Below are 23,870 nucleotides of genomic sequence, written 5' to 3'. Positions count from 1 at the left end.
AGATATGCCCTTTGCCCAACTTCCGTTAATGAGTTCAAATTTTACTTAGCTATGGCATAGTCATCAAAACTGAGAAGTGAACATCACTATAATTCTATTCACTGCCCTCCAGACTTGATTTGGATCTTCTCAGTTTTTTCACTCATGTCCTTTTCTTCTTCATATCAAGATTTCTGCTGGCTTCTTCTCATCCTTCTAGTCTCAAACTAAATGATACCTTCTCAGAGGAGCTACTTCTGAGCGTTGTAAATAAGTTCAGTTCTTCCCCCAGCCCCTACACCATTACTCTCTGAATCAACTCCCTATTTCTTTTCTTCATTGCACTTATCCCCTCATATTGATTTGTTTGTCTCTGTGCTGTGTGCCAACCTTCATTAGAATGTGAGTTCCAGGGATCCCTGGGTGGCGCAGCGGTTTGGCGCCTGCCTTTGGCCCAGGGCGTGATCCTGGAGACCCGGGATCGAATCCCACGTCAGGCTCCCGGAGCATGGAGCCTGCTTCTCCCTCTGCCTGTGTCTCTGCCTCTCTCTCTCTCTCTCTGTCTGTGTGTGTGTGTGACTATCATAAATAAAAATTAAAAAAAAAAAAAAAAAAAAAGAATGTGAGTTCCATGCCGACTGGGATCATGTCTGTTCCTATTGTATCTCCACTATTGTGCACGTTGCCTGTCATACATCAGATAGATGCTTAACAAGTACTTGAAGGAATGAATGAACACAATGAGCTGATTTGGGAAAGCTGACAGGGGCTGTAATTCAGATTCAGTGGTGTTTTACGTTCGCTCTATTGAGAAAGAACTCTCCTTTTTCATGTCCCAAACTAGTTCTAACCTATAATTTTTCATAGCTTTTTTTTAAGGACCCTTTTGATCTTAAGACTTATAAAGTATTACTAACTATAAAACACTTGTAAATAAAGTAGTATAGTAACAAAATCAGAACTTGGTTTTAAATCCTTGTTTTCTGAGCCTCCTAGCTGTGCAACCTTGGGAAAGCTAGTTAACTTTTCTGAACCTAGTTTTCCACTTGTAAACTGGGATAAGTATTTATCTGCCTCATAGAGTTGTGAGATTCAAATGGCATAATTGATATAAAGTGCAAAGCATGTGTCTGATACACATACGGGCTCAGGGTTATTGGTATTATTTTCAGATTTTCGCATCTCTTTGGATGCTATTAATAGTCAAATTGACACCAACTGCATATTGGCTTACTATGCATCTGATGCTTTGAGAGAACTTGGTGGGGTAGTGGTGGAAGAGAGCAAGATGTATGTCATTTCTTCCTCCACAGAACTGACAATCTGGGCATGAATTCTAAGTGCCAGGATGTGGCAAACATTGATCTAACTGGCCCTCTGCTCTCCTATTTTTCCTGCCCTCAGCCAACTCCTATATGAGTTCTACACCTGCATCCCCCCTGTGAAACTGCAGAAGCAGAAAGTCCAATCCATGAATGAGATAGTCCAGAGCAACCTCTTTAAAAAACAAGGTGAGTGCAAAGCATCCTGGCTAGGTGGGTGGTGCCATAAACCACACAATGCGCTTCATGTTCTCAGCAGGCCAGAGCAACCAGCCTGGTAACTCAAATGTTTCTTCTCCAACAACTCCCTGGTCTGAATATATGCAAAAAGTAGAAAGTGGCTGACAACTTAGCTATCACAATCTAAATTGATTTTAGGAAGCTTAGGTTACATTGTTTGCTCCTCTTGAGAGAGTTTGATGAGGTGGTAAATTTGGAGTCATACATGTTAGGTCATTCTGCTGTGATGTTTTTTTCCCCTACATGATTTACACTTAAACACATGTCTTCAACTTGAGAAGAAGTAAGTGAAGTTTCTTTTGTTAGAAAGAACCTGTAACAGAGAAGTTCTCAAAGTTTCCAAAGTGAAAGGATAAACTAGAGAGTGACTGCAGATTCCCGTGACCCATCTCAATGATTCTCATTGAGTAGGAATTAGAGGAGTTTGCTCTGTTTTATTTTTTTGAAAACTGTAAATTACTTTTGAGTAGGTAATACATTCACATGGATCAAAATGCAGAGGTATGAAAAAGTACCACGTGAAAAGAGTCCCTCTAAGAACCTGGGCATAATCACTTGGATCCCTTCTCCAGACGCAACTGGTGGTTTTAGTTTCTTGAGTTTACTTCCAGGGATACTCTGTGTGTAAGCAGTCAGATACTTATATACTAAATATTCTTCCCTGGTCATTTATTATTATTATTATTATTTAATTTATTTTTATTTATTTAATTTATTATTATTACTATTATTATTATTATTATCAAATAGCAGCAAATATTCACCTGTACTATACTTTATCTTTCTTCACTTAATGGTATTTCCTGGAAATGACAGTGGCTTTGGGCAGAAGTTATGGTCAGAGCTTCTGCTCACCCCAAACTTATCTCTGATAACCACCAATTCTCTGACCAGGGCCCCAGTGCTAAGAACCTTGGGGTGTCCTATTTTTGAGGTTAGTGAGCTAGATGGCCACACATCTGGATATGACCAGGCAGGATTAGAAAGAAGTCAGAATGCATCAACCACATCATCTCCAGCAACATTTGACATTTCTGGCATTACTCTTATTTATGAGGGTGAAAGCAATGATTTTTGAGGGTCAGCACTACTTTCTGTACACTAAGGCCAACACTTCTTAATTTTTAATTCCTCTGTGTCCACACCAGTGTCGGTGATAAAATGAGAAGCAAACTGCAAGAAACAAGAGGTCTTAGAAAGCAGAGGAACAGTCATCACCCAACTGAAATTTCTTTAGAGAGCTAGGCTTGAATATTTATGTAAATTGTCTGGTAATCACAGAAATATTCAGGAGCCACTTCACTGTAAATATTCTTTTTCCCCAATGCCTAGTTAACAAGGTACATCCAAAATTGCTGTCTGAATTCCTATCCTTGGAGTTAAGGACAGGAGAAGGGCACAAGAAGAAAAGCGTTCTCGTGATTTCAAACTCATTTCTGTGATTTCTTGACCATTCAGACAGATGTGTGACAACAGATTAATCCAATAAATATATGGTTTATTTGTGCAAGGTGGTTTGTTGCAAGGTGATTGGAAACTAATCCTGGTAAGTCTTTTTGTATTTCTCATATACTGGATTTTTAAAAGTGGGCATTCTGTGGTTTCCATGTCAGAATATTGAACATGGACTCCACAACAGAATGAATTGTCCTCACTCTGAAAGCTTTGAAATATGCCTGCCCCTTCCTGCCCCTTCCTGCCCAGAAGAATCCAGTTTCTTCCTGGATTACAGGTAGTGTCACTTTAGAGATGAATTGAGTCCCACCCCAGGGATGTGACAAGGATGACTTTAGCTACATATGATGCTGCACTGCACAGGCAGCAGAGGGTGGGGTTACTTGATTCCCAATCATTGTTCAGTGCTGCCATCATTGTCAGGGGCCCAGCTTAGCACTGAGGACAGATGGAGTGCTAGCACCACCCTGGATTGGGCATGTGGTGTCAATTCCAGGCTGGTGGAAGTCAGAGTGATTCCTTTACTGAAGTCACATCTCCTGGGCTGGTGGTGGCCCCTGAGAGCTAGCAGAATCACAGAGCAGCCTGGATGGCTGCTGCTCACCAGTCCTGCTGTGTCTCTGAGTTTCAGATTCAGTAAAAACCCTCTGATTAATATTAACAGAAGGCCAGCCCCAGTGTTGTACACAGTTAGAAATGAAATGCTAAATTCTTAAGCTTTAAACACTTAGAGAGACTAGAAATAGTTGAACAGAGTGCTCTTTGGGGACCCATTTTAAAAGGGAGGCAATATATAATTAGTCTATCCATCCTTGGTTCACTTGTGAAAGCAGTATATATAGCTTAAAGGTAACTCCTCTCCCACTATTGATTTGCTAGGTGAACCCTCTTCCCAAAATAACCCCAAAGGGAAACTTCAGCCCATTCCCCTTCTTAAGTGTTCAGGTTCCAAATGAATACAGTCTGAATTCATATGTGCTTACAGGGTGTCTGTCATTTGCTCTTGGCTGAGGGTCTGTCTCCTTTACACCCTTAAATAAGGTGAGTTTGACTCCTTGGCCAAGTTTGAGCTGTAATGAAATCCCTCCTGTTGTTCTCCCTGTGAAGTATCCTGTGCCTCAGGGATGTGATTTGCTTTGAGCCTGCACTCACTTAACTGCCAGATGTGCAAATTGCCTGGAGTATTGTGGGTGACATTAGCTTGTACTCACAGCCTTAAACATTTGTATTGACATCAAGCAGAGGGGCCAGAAGGCTTTTAAGCACTTTCTGAAATTCTGGCAGACTATTCTATTGGCCTATCTTCAGAAAGATCCTATGGAGAAGGGGGAGAGAGGTTTGCTGGTTAAGGGCACTGTTCTTGTGTCTCACTAGGCTTGGGTTCAATTCCTCATTCATCCTCTTATCAGCTTTGTGACCATGGGAAATTTATTTAATATCTCTGATCCTCAGTAAGCGTATCTGTAAAATGGAAAAAAAATCTTATTAAGATCAGTAGATAATCTTAATTATATAATTAGATTATTAATTAATAATCTTATTAGGATTATTAATTAATAATCATCTAAGTCTATCTTAGAGGCTGTTTTGTGGGCTAATGAGGTGAATAATGCATTTAAAGCGCTTATCACAACATAATGTCCTATACTAAGCAGTAGCTGTTATTGGCATTGTGATTATTATTTCTAATGCTCCTTTCATTTTCCTAGCTTCTGTTCTGACCTTCCAGTTCTTTGCAATAAGGGGGTCCCTTCATGCTTGACAGTTGCATGTAACCCTAAGCTAAGCTTCCTTGTTTCTAGGAAGCTACATGTATATCCTCAATCTCTGAGAAACGTAGGACTTGATCAATAAAAGGGCCTTGGCCTGCATGTGCTTCCCACTGTGGTTTTGAATGTGTTTTTTTGTTTGTTTGTTTTTCCAATCTTAATTTCATTGCCCCATAGTTTTGGAAAGGGCCCATGCTATGTATGTCTACAAGAAGTAAAAGTCAGAGTGGGATGTTTGTGCTTTCTGGTTTTATTATTTATCTTGCTGCCATATGCCTCAACATAGTTACATAGTTTGGAATACTTGACAGTCATTCTTTATGATGGTTTGTTCCATGGGGCTCTTTTAAAACACACACACACACACACACACACACACGTGCACACACTCACACATTTTACCACTTTTTTCTTTCATGGAAGTAATTAGTCTCAACTTTTACTAGACCTGTGATCTTGAGTAAATTACTTAATTCTGTAAATCTCAATTTCCTCATCTGTAAAGTGAGAATAACCACAGTATGGGTCTTATTGGGTTGTTGTGTGGATTCAGTGGCATAATATGACTTTTTATCCTGGGGTATGAGAGGGTTAAGAGTCTCAAGCAGCCAAGGTTGCATAGGGAGTGGCTTACCCAGTGTGAATGACTTCAGGGTTCAGTGAGAGGAGAACTAAGAAATCTGTGGAGACTAATTTGCTGTCTTCTTCAACTCAAGCTCAGACTTGCCTGCTGGTGGTGAAGGGAGAAAGGAATAGATGTGCCCTGAGAAAGCTCTGAGGGGAGTCTACGAGAAAAGCAAACCTTATGTGCCTTTGGAACAGATTTGTCCCTATGAGAACCTAATCTCTAAGTAATGTGTCTTTTTAGTCTGATGCTAATCAGATGTACCATCTGGTTCAGTGTAAACTGCTTTAGGATCCACATTGCTCGCTTTTCTCAACTTCCAAAACAAACAGAGGAGGAGGAGAGGGAGAGACAGAGATGGAGATGGAGACAGAGATGGAAAAACAGAGAGAGAGACAGAGACAGAAAGAGAGACAGAGAGAAAGAAAGAGACAGGAAGGGACACAGAGAGACAGAGACAGAGAGAGACAGAGACAGAGAGACAGAGACAGACTTGACAGAGATTTGGAAGTTCTTCCTATGTTTATTTTCAGCTAGTGGGTTTTTCTTTGGAAACTTTATTGAGAAGCTGTTCTGTGAGTACAAGCATCCAGTTTCTCTTTTATCAGGATGTAATTTCCTTCTTTCCCCCTCCTCTTATCTGTTGCCCACAGTATTTGGAGCTTCAGGGACTTCAGTTCACCATGGGGGATGGGGACACAGATGGCTGTGCCCAGTACCATAGGGGGTTTATCTTTGCTAATCAGCACATCACTGCAGCACTGGCCTGGAAGTAGAGGAAAGTCTTCTCACTCTGCAGTTATTACTTTGCTTGTTGAACTTATGTAGCAACTTTGAGCCTCCAGGATTCCACATCTGAAGAACGTGAGTAGGAGTGTTGCCGTGAGAATATAGACTTTTTGATTCAGGTAATTCTTGTTTCTGATCCTGCCCTGGTCACTTACTAGCCGTGTTCCTTTGAACAAGTAACCTCTCTGAACCTTGGTTTCTTTAGCTACAAAAATGGGATAATGTATGTAAAACAACCAGCAGAATACTTGACACACTTGCTACTTATTGAAAAGTACCTATTGTATCTATTGTATAATAATAGCCAAAAGAATAATAATGAGATCAATAGCACCTTAGAGAGAGACTTATATTTATTAAATGCCAACTATGTATTAGGTGTTATATAGGACATAAACATGTATTAAATTCTCACAACAACCCAATATCACAGGTATTATTATTCCCATGTTACAGATGGAGAAATCAAGTCCTGGAAAGTCAGGTAATTTTCATCCCAATGAGACCAAATATTACACAGTGTATTAGGGTATTCATGTATTGGGCTATGTGATGCTGGGGTAAAAATACATCCCCATATCTCAGTGGTTTACCAAGGTAGAAGTTTATAGTACTTATTTCCTTGTTTAAAGTGCTTCCTGCCTTCATAATATAAAAGGCATAAGTGTGCCTTACTATATCTCCTGAAGAAATTTTTTTTCTTTCATCTTCCACTCATTGTCCCTGTTTCAAATGCTGGGCAACTCTCTGTATAGGGACCTTTGCTGGGGCAGGAAATGGGACTCTTGATGTCAGTAGTAGCTATGTTACTGCAGCTTTTCAGAGCATAGCTGCACTGCAGCAAGTGAAGGTGTTAGCAGGCCACCTGAGGCTTGGGATGTCCACATTAGGCATGAGACTGTTCAGAAGGAAAAGGCAGTAAGAGCACAAGACCTCTTCCTACCAGGACATGCACTGGTCTTGTGGCAGGCTTCTTGTCTCTCTTGACATTGTACCTACATAGCCTTCCATAATCCATTTCTCTGCAAATATTGCCTAGAATGCATTCTATCTCCCCAGCACTTTCCCCCACCCCCAGACACTAACCAGTATTATTGGTTATTAACCAGACTATTACCGCTTTATGACCCAAACCCGATGTCCAGTCTGCAGTAAGTAGGCGTTTCAGCCCCACCGTGTTCATTCAGCACTTCAGCACTCAGTCCCTCTTGTAGGTGGGGCCTGGGAGGTAGTAGGGATACAACTGTTGCAAGTTTGCAAATTTCTGCACCAAGTTCAGGGTGCAAAGATGATAAAGCCTCTAGTTTTTGTTTGTTTTTAGTCTAATCTTTTTGAGTCTTTATACTGTGGCAACTTAAAATTTTCATGTAATAGTAACTTGTGGCTTCAGTCTTTCAGATTCAAGATAGCCCACTCCCTCTTTCCTTTTTAAAAATATTTTATTTATTTATTCATGAGAGACACACAGAGAGAGGCAGAGACATAGGCAGAGGGAGAAGCAAGCTCCCTACACTGACCCTGATGGGGATTCCATCCCAAGACCCTGGAATCAGGACCTGAGCCAAAGGCAGACACTCAACCACTGAGCCACTCAGGTGCCCCACCTCCCTTTTTCCAATGTTGCATCTGGAGCTGTGTCCCAGGGACCAAATTAGGAAAGGGAAGAGAGCCTTTGCTTTTGGCTTTCCCTGCAACGTATCCAGAATGGTTCTTTTTGAGACTTTGGCTCAAAGAGGGATATTGAGACACATATGTCTTGGGGCTGCATGTCTCAATCTCAAGGAGAGGGGCCACTAGCATTCCCCTCTGTCACATCTTCTTCCTTCCTGAGGAAGCTTTCCCCACCTCTTTCCCCAGGGGCTATAAAAATGGTATGGCTGCCAGGGTACCTGACTAATAGGGGAAAGTGGGATGATAGAGAGTTTAGTATGTTCAGAATATTATCCTGGATTCAGAAAGAGGATAAAATAAGACATAGACCTTCTGTGAGGGAGATTTCTCAAGCCATAGGTGCACCTGGGGAGTTTATTAAAATTGCAGAATCCTGGACAGTCTGCCAAAGAATCGACCCTGAAGATGTTGGTGGGGAAGGTGAACAATGTTCATGGTGTCAGCCCTCCAAGGGGATTCTGATAAAGGTGGCCCTCTGGTCGATGCCTCTGGAATTGGAAGCACACCTCCAGGAAATTAGATGTGGGAAAGGAAAACAGTTTGGGCAGTGAGAAGTGGTTCCCACAGTGCACAGTGCAGACTTGCATCATATGTGATATCTCACACTCTTATTTGTCTGTTTATGGGACTGTCTATGCTGATGGATTGGACTCTTTATGGGTAAGGGCTATGATTTATTTCTTTATGTTCCTACTCTGTGTAGAGCTTCGCCGATGCCAGCTTTCAGAAACTGGTCTTTGGACTTTGGCAGTAATACAATGAAATGGTCAGAATTGCTTACAAGAGGGGAAAGGAAAGAAAGGACTTCGGTTGTACAGAACTGGAGACATTACGGTACTTGATTCATAATACACCTCATCACCAATACACCAATGATAGGGTCCATACAAGTGCTTGCTTTTCTTTTCTTACATATTCAGGTAGTTATTAACTGAATAAATTAAACATTCAGCTACTCACTACCCAAAACAAAAACTAGAAACTTAACAGTTAATTATATGTAACCATGTGGCTCTGTCTTCTACCTAAGGTGACCATATTCTTGTATCTTCCTTAATGCTTTCCTTCTTATGCAGTTTTATTGCATCTCTGTATATCCCCAGTGCTTTGGTTATTTTACCTTTATAAGAAAGGTATTGTACTGTGGTTAACTTGGCAGGAGTAGAGGAGTCACTGACATCATTTTCACTTAAAATTATACTGATTCATCCATATTACAGGTTGCTAGAATTCCTTGTTTTGATGACTGTGGAAGGTTCCATTGTGTGAACAAACCATGGATTTTAAGCACTTAGGCTGGTTCAGCGTTTCCCTGTTATAAGCATTGCTGCTAAGAACGTTCTTGTACATGCTTTTTATTGCACATGTCCAAGAGTCTCTTTGGGGTATATAACTACTAGACGATTTGCTTGGTCATAAGGACCTGAATGCTTGACTTCAGGAGATAGTGCTAAAGTGTTTTCCAAAGGTGGTTGTACCAGTTTACATTCATTCCATCAGTAATGCATGAGGGATTCTGTGGATCCACATTCTCTTCAACACTGGGTATTCTCTCATTTCTTAAGTTTTTCCAAAGAGACAGGTGTAAGATAACTCTTCCCTGTCTTGGGTTGCATTTCCTTGATCACCAATGATGATGAAAATCTTTTCTTATGTTTTTTTGCCACTTGCGTTTCATGCTGGTGATATGTCTGTCCATGTCTTTTGTTCATTTCCCTATTGGATGGGTTGTATTTCTCTTATTGATTTGCAGGAAATTTTATGTATCCTTCATACTCATCTTTTGCTGACCTTATATATTATGGATATCTTCTCATTTATATACTCATAACTTATCTTTTCATTTACTCAAGATGTAATTTCTTAACAGAAGTTCTTATTTTTAATATCAATTTATTGATCATTTTAAGTCAGATCTTATTATGTCTTATTAAAGAATCTTTCTCAATTCCAAAGCCTAAAAGATTTTCATTTATATTTTTACCAATAATGTAATAACTTGATTTTCAAAACACAAGTTTGTAATCAATCTACATAACTTATGTTTTATGTATGGTGTGAGGTAGGAAACTGATTTTCTTTTCTTTCTTTCTTTCTTTCTTTCTTTCTTTCTTTCTTTCTTTCTTTCTTTCTTTCTTCTTTCTTTCTTTCTTTCTTTCTTTCTTTCTTTCTTCTTCTTTCTTTCTTTCTTCTTTCTTTCTTTCTTTCTTTCTTTCTTTCTTTCTTTCTTTCTTTCTTTCTTTCTTCTTTCTTTCTCTTCCTTTCTTTCTTTCTTTCTTTCTTTCTTTCTTTCTTTCTTTCTTTCTTCTTTTTTTTTTTTTTTTTTGCCATTTGGCCATAACTGTTCCCAGTTTCAGGTGTGGGACAGTTTATTTTCTCCATTTAGTATTTTGTATTTCCAGGACATTATTCTTCCCTGAGGACTTGAGTACAGGGAGACTTGCTAGAGCCTGTATTCAATCCCTGGTCCAGAGTGTGCAATTCCTTTGTGCCATTACTAGGTTGAGGGTGGAAGGGTTAGGAGGGTCAGGCTTCTCTTTCTGTAGGCACACCCCAAATTAGGCTCCTGTGTTATGTTGGCTTCCTGTGTTATGTGGCAAGACATAACACTTCTCCAGGCTTGGACCTTTTCAGTTATGAAAAAAATGAGATGGTTTCTTTGAATGTTCATTTTTCTAATAGCAAGAAATTGCTTGGGCCCACAGGGTGGTTTCTTTCTGTATCTGATTAAAAAAAAAAAAGAGAGAGAGAGAGATAGAGCACTGAACTAAGAGTAAGGAGACCTGAATAATAACAACAACAATAATATGAACAGTAGCAACTGCAGGTGACATGTATTGAGTGCTTCTTATGAACCTGGGACTTTGCTACACACCAATGCACATTATCTCATTTGTGGCATAGTTGTGTGGCCTTAGGCAAGTCACTTAACCTTTGTAGACCAATTATATAATCATGACATTGAGCACGATTTTCCAGAGCTCTACCAACATGAAAACTTTTTATTTAAAAAATCATTCTCTGATTCAGAACGATAATGTTGCTGAGTCTTTTGAACATTGTTTCATGCCCAAAAACCCCTCCTTCCATATATTGCACCCAATGCTTTACAATATCCTGCCTGAACTGGGAGCAAGGAATGAGGCCATTTTATAGAAGGTCAAACAGATAAATGGAAAGTGCAAGATGCCCTCAAGTTCCCATAGCCAGGCTCAGAACCGTAAAAGGATTTACATACTGGAGCCAATTTATTTTCTTCAAGAAAGAGCTGTTGAGTTTTGAGTACCTAAGTTTTTTTCTCATCAGGGTACTTGGAGACATCAAAGATTTTTAAAGAGGGGCTTGTCCCTCCTGCCTACAGTGTTACAAAGCCACGTCCAGTTCCAAAATGTCCCTTTCCACTTGGAGATCTGAGAAGAGGCTGTCCCTCACATCTCTTCCCTTTTCAGTGTGACTGATCGCAGAATTCAATCTTGAGAAGAAATCTTCAGATCTAGAATCAGAGAACATAGTGATTTAATAAACTGCAGAACAAATCCAGGAGAGATTTGGAAAAGTGTCCTTTTTTTTTTTTTTTTTTTGGCTGAAGTGAAAAGAAATCGGCATACAATAAAAGAAAAGAATTCCTCTTGAACCTCCCCCAATACTTAGAATAGTAGCTTTTAATGACATTATGAAGTATGACATTATGAAGTATGATTTAATTGGGGGGGAATCCCAAATTACCACTTTAATGACAATCCAAATCAACTCTTCTGCAATTAAAAAAAAAAGTACCTCATTAAAACTAGAGAACTGCAAGATCAGGCTGTTTCTGTGCCTTTCTGTCTGTGACCCATGGGGTTCTTTCCCGGTTCTGAAGTGATTCTTTACGTGAGGAAACTCACACAATGAGAGAGTTTCTGTAAATCTTTACACATTTATATGTTGACTTCAAAATTGTTTTGTTTGTTTTCATTGTGAGATTATAGTCATGGATGGTTTAAATTATAGTGAGGCAGGGTTTTAGGACATTCTTAAGCTTTTATGAGGACCTGTTTAGGTTTGATTTTGCTGATTCCCCCCACCCCCCAACATCGTCCTAGAATAGAAGGAAGTTTCCTTCAGACCGCAATACAGCTGAATTGAAAACCAGCTGCAGATTCATTTCAATTGAAGTGATATTTATTGAAAATCTAAAAATGTAGCCAGCACTATGCTATGGGGATTATGAAAGAAATATAGTGATAAATCATTTTATGGGGCACTGTTGTGCCCAAGATCGCGAATCCGAGAAACCACCAAGGAGCCGACACCGATGCAAACACACGAGGGTTTATTTGCAAGCTCGAGCTTGGGTCCAAGTGTACCCAACACAGAGGAGCAGGGACTTAGACCCCGAGGTGGGTTTCAGCTTAGTTTTAAGGGCTGGTCTAGGGGACCTCCAGAAGGGGTGGAGCAATTCCTCAAGTTCTGTTTACATTCTGATATGGGGCCTTCAAGGCATTGAGCTCTGTTCTTATTCTAATAGGGACTTCCTGCCCTTGGCTTGGGCTCTGTTTTTATTCTAATATGGGGCTTTCTAGGACGTTTAGCTGTAAGCTGTTTTCTTCCTGTAACTGAAGTAAGGTAAAGTTCAGCTCTTATTCACAGGGGCCTGGGATGGCTGTACTTGTGCTAACGCTGAACTTAAAGTGGAATGGCCTTAATTTTCTCTGCCTCCACTGGCACCTGGGTGGCTCAGTCAGTTAAGCATCTGCTTTCGGCTCAGGTCTGATCCCCGAGTCCTGAGATAGAGTCCCACATTGGGCTCCCTGCTCAGCAAGGAGCCTGCTTCTCCCTCTGTCCTTCCCCTGATCATGATCGATCTCTCTCTCTCACTCTTTTGCTCTCAAATAAATAAATAAAATCTTCAAAAAAAAATATGGCCACCCTTTATTTAACCATTGTTTTGTGCCAGACACTATGCTGTTTTTTCCACACATTATCTCATTATCATGACCTCTTTGTAAAGTGTAGGGATTAATATCTCCATTTTACAGGTAAGGAAACTGAAAGTTAGAGGCTGAGAAACTTATCAATAGTCACAGACCAATAGCATGTCAAGGCCAGGGTTCCAGTTGGGGTCTGTCTGATTGCCAAGTATACTCTCTGAACTGCTGTACAATATGGCATTTGAACAGAAGGGTTTCTGCCCCTCCCCCTCCCCCGGGAGCTTACAGTTGGGAGAGAAAAGATTTACCCTAGAGGTCTTCAAACTTGAGCACACCATGAGGGTAATAGAAATGAAGGTGCAAGTGCACCTGGGTGGCTCATTCAGTTGAATGTTGTACAACTCTTGATTCCAGCTCAGGTCATGATCTCATGGGTCAGATCCAGCCCTGTATGGAGCCCTGCACTCAGCAGTAAATCTGCTTGAGATTCTTTTCCTCTCCCTCTGTCCCTCCTCCACTTGCGAGTGTGCACTCACTCTCTCTCTCTCTCTCAAATACATAAATGTCCTTTAAAAAGGAAAAAAAGGGAATTAGGCTGCAGAGCAATACTTATTATTCCTTTTAATAAGATAACCTTATCAATATATATTTTAATAATAATATAATCTTCAGTTATATTTTTTCAGTTACATTTTTTATAACAGATTTTCTTCTTACCTATGAAACATGTGAGAACTTTATTTACTTCATAAAGAAATGTGATTCCTTTTATTTGGGTCCTAAAACACAGTGCCATTTGGTCATTCACTTCTCACCTTTGACAGAGACACGTATACAGAGAAATATCTCTCTACTACTAAGAAAGCAAAGTAACAATGATGAGTTGAAACTCAGCTCATGGTGGGGAGGTTGCAGGGAATGGTGGGGACGTGGAAGGGGAGTCCATGCCTTTGGTATATAGAACAGCTGTGAATCAATGCCAACTGATAGTTGCCATGTCAATATGGAGACTCAATGCTACCCGGTCTTCCCCTCTTTGGAGAGAAGTTCCACAAATATGTTTTTATGTGAAGCCTCCTGATATATTTTTTAAACCATATGCAGTCCAAACAAAACCTACATATGGACCCAGGACAACAGGCCTCCCGTGTAAATTTAGGATTTATGGATTTAAAATAATGTATAGGGCTTGAATAAGTTTATTATAAATTTACAGGGCTATTTACAAATAATCCTGCAAATACGATGATTACCAGAATTCGGGAGGAACAGTACTTTTGGAATGCTGGGGACAGGTTTATGGAGGAGGTAGGTGAGTGTGGTACAGACCCTCTGGAGAACATTCGGAAATATATAAAGCATCTATGAGCTCATAATTTAGAGGTAACCACTGCTTATTCCTCCTGTCTTTTGTATCATATATTTTACATAATTGGGATAATACTTTACCAGGTTTGTAATTTATTGCTTTCACTGAAAATTATTGAGGATATTTTCCCATGTTATTTTTAAGGACCTCATAGGACCCTGTTGCATAGATGGATTATAACTGATTGCACTATTTTCCTATTTAGGGACATTTGGGTTCATTTACTTTAATGCTAGAAAAACTTGCTGGAATTCATAGTCTTGATTAGACAAATCTTTGTCCTCTGTGCTCATTATTTCTTCACTGTTGGACATAAATCTCACTCAGCTTTCTCAGTGCTTGTTGAGGATTTTGACTCTCCCTTCTTCTTCCCCTACATGCATGTGCTGGCACACACACACACACACACACACATACACTCATACACAGGATTTTGCTTCTTCCTTATGTGATAGACTCAGCGACAGCAGACCATATTGTCCTCAGTTGAAGAGCTGGAGTGGTATGATCCAGTTTGGAAGAGCATGTTATTACAACTCTGCTCTCATCCGTGATAGTAGGGGGTGTGTCTGTGTGTGGATATTCTCTGCAGTACCAGCCACTTAAATGCAACCACATTGAGAGCCCTCATTAGCCCCAGGCGGCCAAAGTGGATTTGCTGAGTGTGATACCCTCCAGGCTGGAGTGACTGCCCAACTGGAACCAGACACCAGTGCAAAGAGGGAGGCCAATTATTCAAAGGCAAATAAGACTCTAATTATGGCTTCAGCTAAAGAGGGGGGAATTATTTGAGGAGAGACCTCCCATTTTTGAGGCAGACACAGCACAGGACCATCATTCAGAACAAGGGCTTGGATCTAGTCCTGACTTTGCTGCCTTAACCACGACACTTCTCCTCTAGGAGCATCTGACTCCTCATCTGCCAAATAGGCACAGCATAGGAAACTTACCTCATGGGTTTGTTGTGAGCATCACAGGCCGTCATGCCTATATGAGGCATTGTGGGGTCTGGTACTTGCTCATATATGGAGCATCACCATCATCATCAGTGACTATTATTAGTATTACAGTTATCTGTAATCATGGAACAGAATGTGAAACCAGAACTCATGAGGCTTGGGTTCTCAGCTTTGCAGTTTTCTATTTATTCCAACTCAAAAGTGAATGACACTGTTTTATTTTCTTCATCTCTTGAATGAGAAGCTCAGATTAGGGGTTATGTCTGGGCTCTCACTCTGACGCTTATGGACCTACCTGTGCTGAGATCTATACATCATTCTCTTCACGGAGCCTCACATCAGCCCTACTCACAGAGATTATTATTCTCTTCCTTTTCTATACACAGGAAACTGGGATCCAACCTCTCACTCCTAATTTCCATACTATTCTTAATTGTCTGTGTGTCCCCAGCAAACAGATTTGTTGGCTGCACTCAAGGTTTTTGATTGTCTGACACGGTGATGAGACTCAGGACTGTGCTCACACCGCTACCTTCCCTCTTTTACTCAATCCCTCCAAAAAAGAGTAGATACAAAAGTCCAGAAGGAGACTTAAGTCAGACTTATGGCCAGCTCCTGATGCCTCAGCTCTCTTTAATGTAAATAAAATTGATAAGCACGTGTTCTTCTTGGCTTGTGGGTTATTTTGAGAACTACCTGAAAGATTGTATATGCATATGTGTGTTGAAGAATTGAGCCCATGAGGTAGATCAAAGTCTGAGCTGGAAGGGACACTGACAGCTTCTCAGAGGTGGTCAAATTTAGTAATTCAGAGAAGATTAGAAGAAGGTTCACTCTTGCATGGATAGCAAGCCTTACTACTCCCCTAACTTCAATGAGAGGAGAGCTCTCTCCCTTTCCCTCCTTCCCTCCCTCTCTCCCCCTTTCTATTTGTCTATGACAATTTGGTTTTAACAAAAAAGTTTAGGTCTAAAGAAATCTCTGAAAAATTGATCTGGTTCTGATGAGGGATGTTGACAGTAGGGGAGGCTTGTGGAGGGGCAGGGGGTACATGGGAGCTCCATACTTCCTGTTCAATTTTGCTGTGAACTTAAAACTACTCTTTAAAAATGTCTATTCTAAAAATGTTAAAAATCCAGTGACCATACACACACAAGCACAAATTGAGCTGCCCGCCCTGCCATCCATTCTGCAGAGGAAGAAGAAAAGGCCCTCAAAGATGAAGTGGCTACAAGGAGGCCAGTTAGCTGCCCACACACAAATTGTTATTGGAAGTGTGACTCAAGTATGGTGGGGTCCCTGTTCTTTCTGATTCAAGGGCACATGTCAGTGCCTTAGGGAGGTGGTGAGGGAATTTTTTTCATGACTCACGCCCACGGTAGGCCAGTGGTTGGCAAATGTGTCTGCTGTTTCTGGCTCTCAGGGATTACTGTCCCTGAGCAAATTGCTGTGAGGCAGCTGTGCTGATGGTTTCCCATGGCTGCTTCAAGAGTAATGCACAAGGTGATGAGGTGGTGGTTCAGGCCCACACCGTGCCCACCGTGTAGCCCACCAGCCCCCAGCTCTGCAGGCCTGATCATTTCTCTGTGTCTCTGACTCTGTCATTGTCTGGCCTCCCACCCTGCCCCCACATCTTCCCTATGCAGTCCCTTCCTTAAATCCACGATTTTCCTCCCTGGCCTGGAGCAAAATCTTGCCCCTTGCTCCTTGGTCTCTTTTTGAGCCTGTGTCAGCCATTAACTAATTCTGAGTGAGGTTCTCCTCGGGCCATGGCCTCCAGTTCCACAACATGAGATAAAGATGGTGACTGACCACAGGCTTCAGAGAGAGAAGGTGGGCTGTAGGAATTCATCACATGTCATTTTCCCTGCCAGAGGGAGCTCCAACCAGTTTTCTTTCTGGGTCATCGAAGAAGTAGGCATACTTTGCCATGGTTAGCACTGATTTTTGTTTTATTTTTTTAATTTTTTTTTCAGACACAGCATAGTCTAATTTCATTTGGGGGAAGCGTATTTCCTTTACTAATTTGGCTTTGGCTTCAATCCTTTGGGATTAGCCAATTCTGACATTATTGTGCTGAGAGGCATTCAGCTCTTTCCCACCCAGTTTGAGCCCATTTTATCCTCACTGTTGCCACTCTACTCAGGCTGAAACTGGCTCTGTTACCCAGTAGGGATAGAGTCTGCTCTGATTCAATTGTAAATTTTCAGCATTCCTCCTCTCCATAATGGAAGGGTGGTTTTTTGTTTTTTAAAAAATTTGTGTTGGGTCCAACACACCTCCCCTAGTGAACTCTTTGCAGGCTCCTCAAAACAATGGAGAAGTTGTTAAGTCCTCCTCCTGTGAAGGTGAGCTAAAAGCAGTTGGCATCCAATATAGTAGCTTTGAGCCCCTTGTGCCAGCATCATCTGGGCACATGGGGCATTACTCCCAGCTTGCATTTGGTTTATCAAAAGTCAACCAAGTGTAGAGAGAATCCACCTATTATGGATCTGAGGAGGCTCTTATTCTTCTGATGCTTCTCTGAGGTATGCCCTGCATTTGCACCTTCTTGTGTTCAGGTAAAGAGTTTTATCTCGTATTCCAAATAACTGGCATTGAGTAGGTACTTAAAGCATGTTTATAGGATGAAAGAACAATTATCTTAATTGAAGGACCAGTCTTCTGAGCATTTAGAGAGGAGGCAGCAGTCAGGACAACAGAACCCCACTTACAGGTGGATTTTTCCTTTCATGCAAATATTTCCATGGGTCTCAATACATTGGTTTTCATTAGCCTTGCCTCTCCATGCCAATGTCCCAGATTGGCCAGAGCCTACGTGTACAATGATATGCTCGGTTTGGTTTATAAGGATTCTGGGCTCCCCTCTGGTTGCAGCTGCAGGTTTTTAAATAAATTACAGTCCAGGTAGCAGGAGGTTCACTACAGCACTCTGCTATCTGCTGAATGCCTGTGTCAAGAAATCAAGAGGTCCCAGTCACCTCTCAGGAAAATATGTAGTGTTTCAGGATCCTACAGTGAGTTGCAAGTCTTGATGGATAGTGGGACCAGTCTGCACATAGCAGAATGGCTCATACTATGGGTTCATCTGGAAAAGGAGAAAATAATTCTCTGAGCATAAGATGTGTTGCTCTCTCATTCTAGTTCATCAGGAGATCTCAGCCACACACATCAAGAGACAGACCTTGAGATCTTTGGAGGAAAGCAAGAGAGATGGCTGTCTTGCAGCTCTGAAGTCTGGCTCCTTCTGTGTGGCCAGGCTTTTTGTAACTTTTTGTTGCCCCACCCTACCTTTCTCCCTCTCTTGCCAACATAGAAGAGAACACTGGGTAGCCCTCCATAGTTTCTGTCCCCTGGTTGGTCCTGGAAAATGGGGACATCCTCAGGATGTACTGCTGCATGGTTGCAGATCTCCAGCCACTTCTTTCTATGCCCAAGGATCAGAAATGGGAGGTACAGAGAGAGGAGGAGCATTGCCTTGGAGAAAATCAAGTTCATTCCACAACTGCTAAGGGTTCCAGTTCTCAGTTGTATTCCAGTTCCACCCTGCCTGCTCTTGCCTAGGGGAGACCATCCACACGGGAGCTCAGTGCCACCAGGATGTCCACAACCCTAAACCTCAATCTGTAGTCCAAGTCTTTGCTTTCACCTCAAGAACCGTATCTTTAACGGCCTCCCTGGCTTCTTAAATTCTGTATAGGATAGACAAAGAGAGGCATTTAAAGAGGCAGGTTTTCAATTCAATAAATGTTTATTGATTCTCTGCTATAAACAAAGAATTGAGAAGCCATTTAGAAAATACAAACTTGGCAAAAACATGGCGATGTCCTCATGGAGCTTGCCTTCATTTGCAAAATGAGGCACTCTTCATTAAAATGCAGGATGGATACTCTATAGTAGAGCTATAAGCAAAATGCCATGGGGGACTTCAGAGGAGAGAGCCAGGATGATTCAGTCTTTCTTGTTTACAACATCTAAACATTTATTTAAGAACATAAAACAAAAGGAATGCCAAAGATCTTCAGAACTAAATATTTAGTCTTTCTCAATATATTAAGCTAGATTTTGGTAATCTCTGATTTTTTTAACAACCTTTTTTCCAAGCTTTTTTTATGGCTTTCTTGACTTTAGCCCCAAATGTACGAAGAGGGTTTCTCTTCTGATCTCCTTACTAACAACTTATTGAGTTCTGGAAAGACATTATGGGGTTTATTCATTTTGTTTCATAATCTCTGAGTTGTATCCATCTATGACTTTGGAAAAGTCATATCACTTCTTTGGTTCTGTTTCTTTATCCATAAAATGGGGATAATAATAGGGTTGATATAAATAAAATAGATATAAATGAAATAATGCTTAGCATGGTCCCTGGATGATAAAAAATGCCCATAAGTGGTAGCTTAAAATTAATATAAGTGTTATTATTATTTTCATAAAATTTTCACTTATAATTATTATATTTGTTTTCATTATTATCAGTTCAGAGGTGAGACAAATGTAGAGCATTAAAAATAAAATGTTTAAATTGACTTTTTTTCAGAATATCAAGACAGGAAAAAAAACTATGTGAGAAAGAGAATATATATGTATATATATATATTTATGTCCTATTATAATCCTGATAATAGTTACTTTTTGTAATATCTTATAGAAATCTTATAAACATTGTTGTCATTCTTTTGCAGTTATAGAAACTTGCTTAACTAATACCAGATCTTGCAAATGAGCAAGCTTACAATTACTTCTGGTAAACTTACAGTTACTTACTGGTTTTTAACTACTGCTTTTTTTCCCCTCTGCAATCTATTTTTCTCATAGGAAGGAAGAGATAAGACCGATAATTTGAATCAACACCCTCTACTACTCACCTGGCATACACTATCACTTGACCCAGGCAAATGATCAGGTGATGGTTTGTAAGGTCGATTGAAAGACAGCACTTTGCCCACTTCCAAAGTCAAGGGATGCACAGGCATATATCCTGGACAGTCAACTTCTGTTGTGCCTGGATTGCAGTCAATTTTATTGATTTTTTTTTCAACACAACAGCTTCAAAAGGTTCTTCTGCCCCAAAATAGCTGATCTTTTCAAATCTTTGCTATTTCTTCCTGGCAAGACTTTTATTTTATTTTATTTTATTTTATTTTTTTTCTGGCAAGACTTTTAGATAACAGGGTAAATGCAATTAACAACTGAAAACTTTAGTTGATGAGAAGATATGCTAGAACATGTTTAAAGGTTTCATAACACATAGGCACATAGAATTGGGCAACATCTCAGAGAGATTGCTTGATCCAACTGTCTCATTTTACAGCATGACATATCCAAGGTTATCCATGAGTTAGTTGCAGAGATGAGAAACTAGGAATCCTGATTTTGATTTCTTTCCTTGTATTTTTCAAAGTGTGGATATGTATTACCATATGCAAAATTATGTTTCTTGGCATGAAGGATAATTTTAGGTATGCAAAAGTAAAGTACTGTACTACAGAAGCAGAAGATCATTCATTCTCTTCCAACTCCCTCTCAATCTTTCTGGTTGTATCAAGGCTTGTATACTTTTGCTGTTTTGTCTTTAATCTTTCTCTACTAATCTCCTTTGATAACAAGGGAGCAGACCTCAGGCTTAAGTTCTTCTTGGAATTTAATAAAAGTGTTCTGCTTTTATAGTATTGATTGTTACACTTACCTTTCATCTATGTCAAGCAATACTGGTTTTCCATTTGCAATAGGAAATTTTTCTTTTAAAAGAATGCAAGCAGATTAGAATGCAGCTACTTTATGAAAAGATATTATGTAAATAATAGGGCAGGGTATAAATTATGAGCAGTACATGGTGGGTTTCACATTGGCAAAAATAATGGTTAACTTGGAAATTAAATGGCTAAAGCTTAGAAAATATTTGATTCTGTCCTTTAGAAAGCTCTTGGCCCTTTGAGGATATATATGGCTGAATTCTGGCTGTCTTCTTATTCATATCATGCCTTTTTAAGGTATCAGCCTAAAAAACAATTATCAGATTTATTTTCTCTTTGTTTTATGGTTTTATTAACACAAATATGACACGCACATAAGCTGTCTATTCATTTTCTTCGCTACACAGCCTGGCATTGGGATTGGTTACTCTGATGGCCAGCTGGGTTGCTCTTTCCACAATGGCTTTGGGGTTCTTGGAGGATACATTGTGAACAATCTCTGCCAATAAGATTTGTTGCACATCAGCAGCACTTCAAGCTCCTTGATGTTGTGGACTAGGAACTTCTGGAAGCCACTGGACAGCATGCGCTTTGTGTTCTTGTTGCTCCCAATGTTGGGCATCAAGATCTGGCCCTTGAATCTTCTGCATACCCTATTGTCAATGCCTCTGGGTTTCCACGAGTTGCGCTTAATTTTGACATATCAGTCTGGTGCCAGATGAAATTCTTGGTCCTCTTTTTAATGATCTTGGGCTTCACCAGATGTCTGAGGGCAGCCATGATGCCCAGCAATCGATGGCTCCCACCTCTGCAGGCAGCCAACAATTATTAGATTTAAAAGGAGAACATAAAACTACCCATATACCAGAGATGAACTCAGATATGTCCATTGTCGTATTATCAATAGCTTTCTTACAAGCCAAAAAGCTGGATTGGTAGCCAGGTTAGTTTCAGCGTATAGGTAATTTTCAATTATAAACTGTAAACTGTTGCATTTGTTGAGAACAGAAACTGGTTTTATTTTTCAAGGACTTATGTTCTATTTTAGGATTATATTGTATTCTTGTCTTGTTTTCCTCTTCTAAGAAATTCTTTAATTTCTCATTATCTTGCTGTTCAATGAGAGGGTGTGAATGGAATAAAAAGGTGGCAAAATTCAATTTATCTAAAATTTTCCTACTATTATCATGTTTTAAAGATTAGAGTGTATGGAATGAAAGGGCTAGGAATATTAAAGTTATTCATCAAATGGAGCTAAAAGTAACTTTCTTTTACCTATAATTTACATATATCAAGTGAATACATAAAAGGAAAGATGTACTAGGTTATACTATTGAGTGATTTTCCCATTATCCTTAACAGTTAATCTTCTAATGATGCTGATTGTGTTTACCTATTCTCTGAAGCAAAAGTTCCTGCTTTACCTATAACTTAGTTACCCAAATATCCTGGAGCTCTGAAGACCAGCCATCTGGCATGAGCTTGCCTCTCATAAATATCACACAGAACTTATTCATATCTCCTCCTGCTGTGGGCCCTCTTCCACTGACCATCATGTCTTTTTTGTGGAATGCTCTTTCAGTGGAAAATTTATTCTCATTTAGAGGAATCTGAAAAAAAAAATGGGGAGGGGGGAGGTGGAGTCAACTTCTGGTGACTTATGGGCAGTTAGAGTCAAATGTTTGAAAAATAGGCTTCTGAATCAGCAGAGATTTTACAAAGTGACTGGTGGAACTGCATACAGATAGGTAGAGTGCTGAGATGCCAAGAAATAATGCTACTTCTACTGCATATGGCTAATAAAAAGACTGCATTGCTAAATTCAGGGATAGGAAGGTTAATGATGATATATTCTTTTTCAGTATCAAAGATTAACATGATAACTTGCATATTAAAGTTAATTCAGACACACTGCTAATGGAAGAAGCATACAAAATTAATTTCTATAGCACCTCGTAAATTAGGATCACTCACTCTTCTCTGGCTGATGCTCTTTGTCTTGGCAGGAGCTGCATACATGCTTAGAGTGGGTGCACTTCAGTTTCATAGTGGGCATCTTCAGCCCCTGAGGAATTTGCAGAGCTTGGGGTGTGTTCCCTTCAGTCCTTAATCACTGACAGTCCTTCTCTGGGTGTTTCCCTGTGGGTTGTTACTTGGCAAGGATTTTGGTTTTAATAATCAATGAGACAATGAAATTGAGCTGAGATGAGTAGAGGGTGGAAAGTGGGAGAAAGAATGGAAGGGAGGTGGGAACAGCTGCTCTCTCTTCATGCAGAAGATTCTCCAAGTTGAGTATGGGACAGCATCTTTAGGTAACTGCTATCTTGAGCTCGGTTAAGGATCAAGACTCAGCTGACATAAGAATCCAGGCTGAGATCTGGTATGATATCTCAGGCAATTTGCTTGACTTCCTCAAGCCTCACTGTACACCTTTTGAAGGGAATTTAATATCATCTTCCATTGTAACTATATATATAGTCTAATATATAATATATATTATAAATTACACTATAGTCTAATATATATTATATAATATATATAATTAATTATATTTTAAAAATATATATTAAAATTATATATTTTAATTAAAATTAAAAAATATAATATATATTAATTATATAATATATATAATTATAATTAATATATAATATAATATAATGTATATTAGACTATAGTGTAATTTATAATATATATTATATATATAGACTATAGTGTATAGTGTATATATATAATATATATTAGACTATAGTGTAATTTATATATAGTTAAATACACAAATCTTAAATGTACAGCTCGGTGAGTTTTCTACATATGTATCTGCCCATGAAACCACCATCTATGTAAAAGTACAGCATATTTTTACTACCTAGAAAGTTACATATGGAAATTAAAATGAAAATAAACAATAATAGTTTGTGACTTATATAGTGATTACCATGGTACAGATGTGTTGCTCCAAGTGCTTTACACATATTATTTTATTCTTTAAACCTTGTGAAGGGAAGTACTCTCATTTTCTCTACTTTACAGATAAAGAAACACAGATATAGAGAGATTCTTGCTCTTAATTAATCTCCATCATT

The 23,870-nt window shown here is 39.6% G+C and overlaps 1 protein-coding gene across 1 annotated transcript in view; it reads left to right on the top strand.

Annotated features, from left to right (window-relative positions):
- The window catches only part of DOCK2 (dedicator of cytokinesis 2), a 397,882-nt gene that overhangs the window by 108,150 nt on the left and 265,862 nt on the right, over positions 1-23,870 (top strand). Inside the window, exon 25 of the mRNA XM_038534784.1 lies at positions 1,384-1,490. Coding sequence (XP_038390712.1) covers positions 1,384-1,490 — 107 coding nt within the window. The remainder of the gene's footprint in view (positions 1-1,383; positions 1,491-23,870) is intronic.

The sequence above is a fragment of the Canis lupus genome, chromosome 4, assembly GCF_011100685.1.
Source record: "Canis lupus familiaris isolate Mischka breed German Shepherd chromosome 4, alternate assembly UU_Cfam_GSD_1.0, whole genome shotgun sequence".
NCBI lineage: Eukaryota > Metazoa > Chordata > Mammalia > Carnivora > Canidae > Canis > Canis lupus.
The sequence above is the reverse complement of the archived record's forward strand: the minus strand, read 5'-3'. Positions and strand labels throughout refer to the sequence as shown.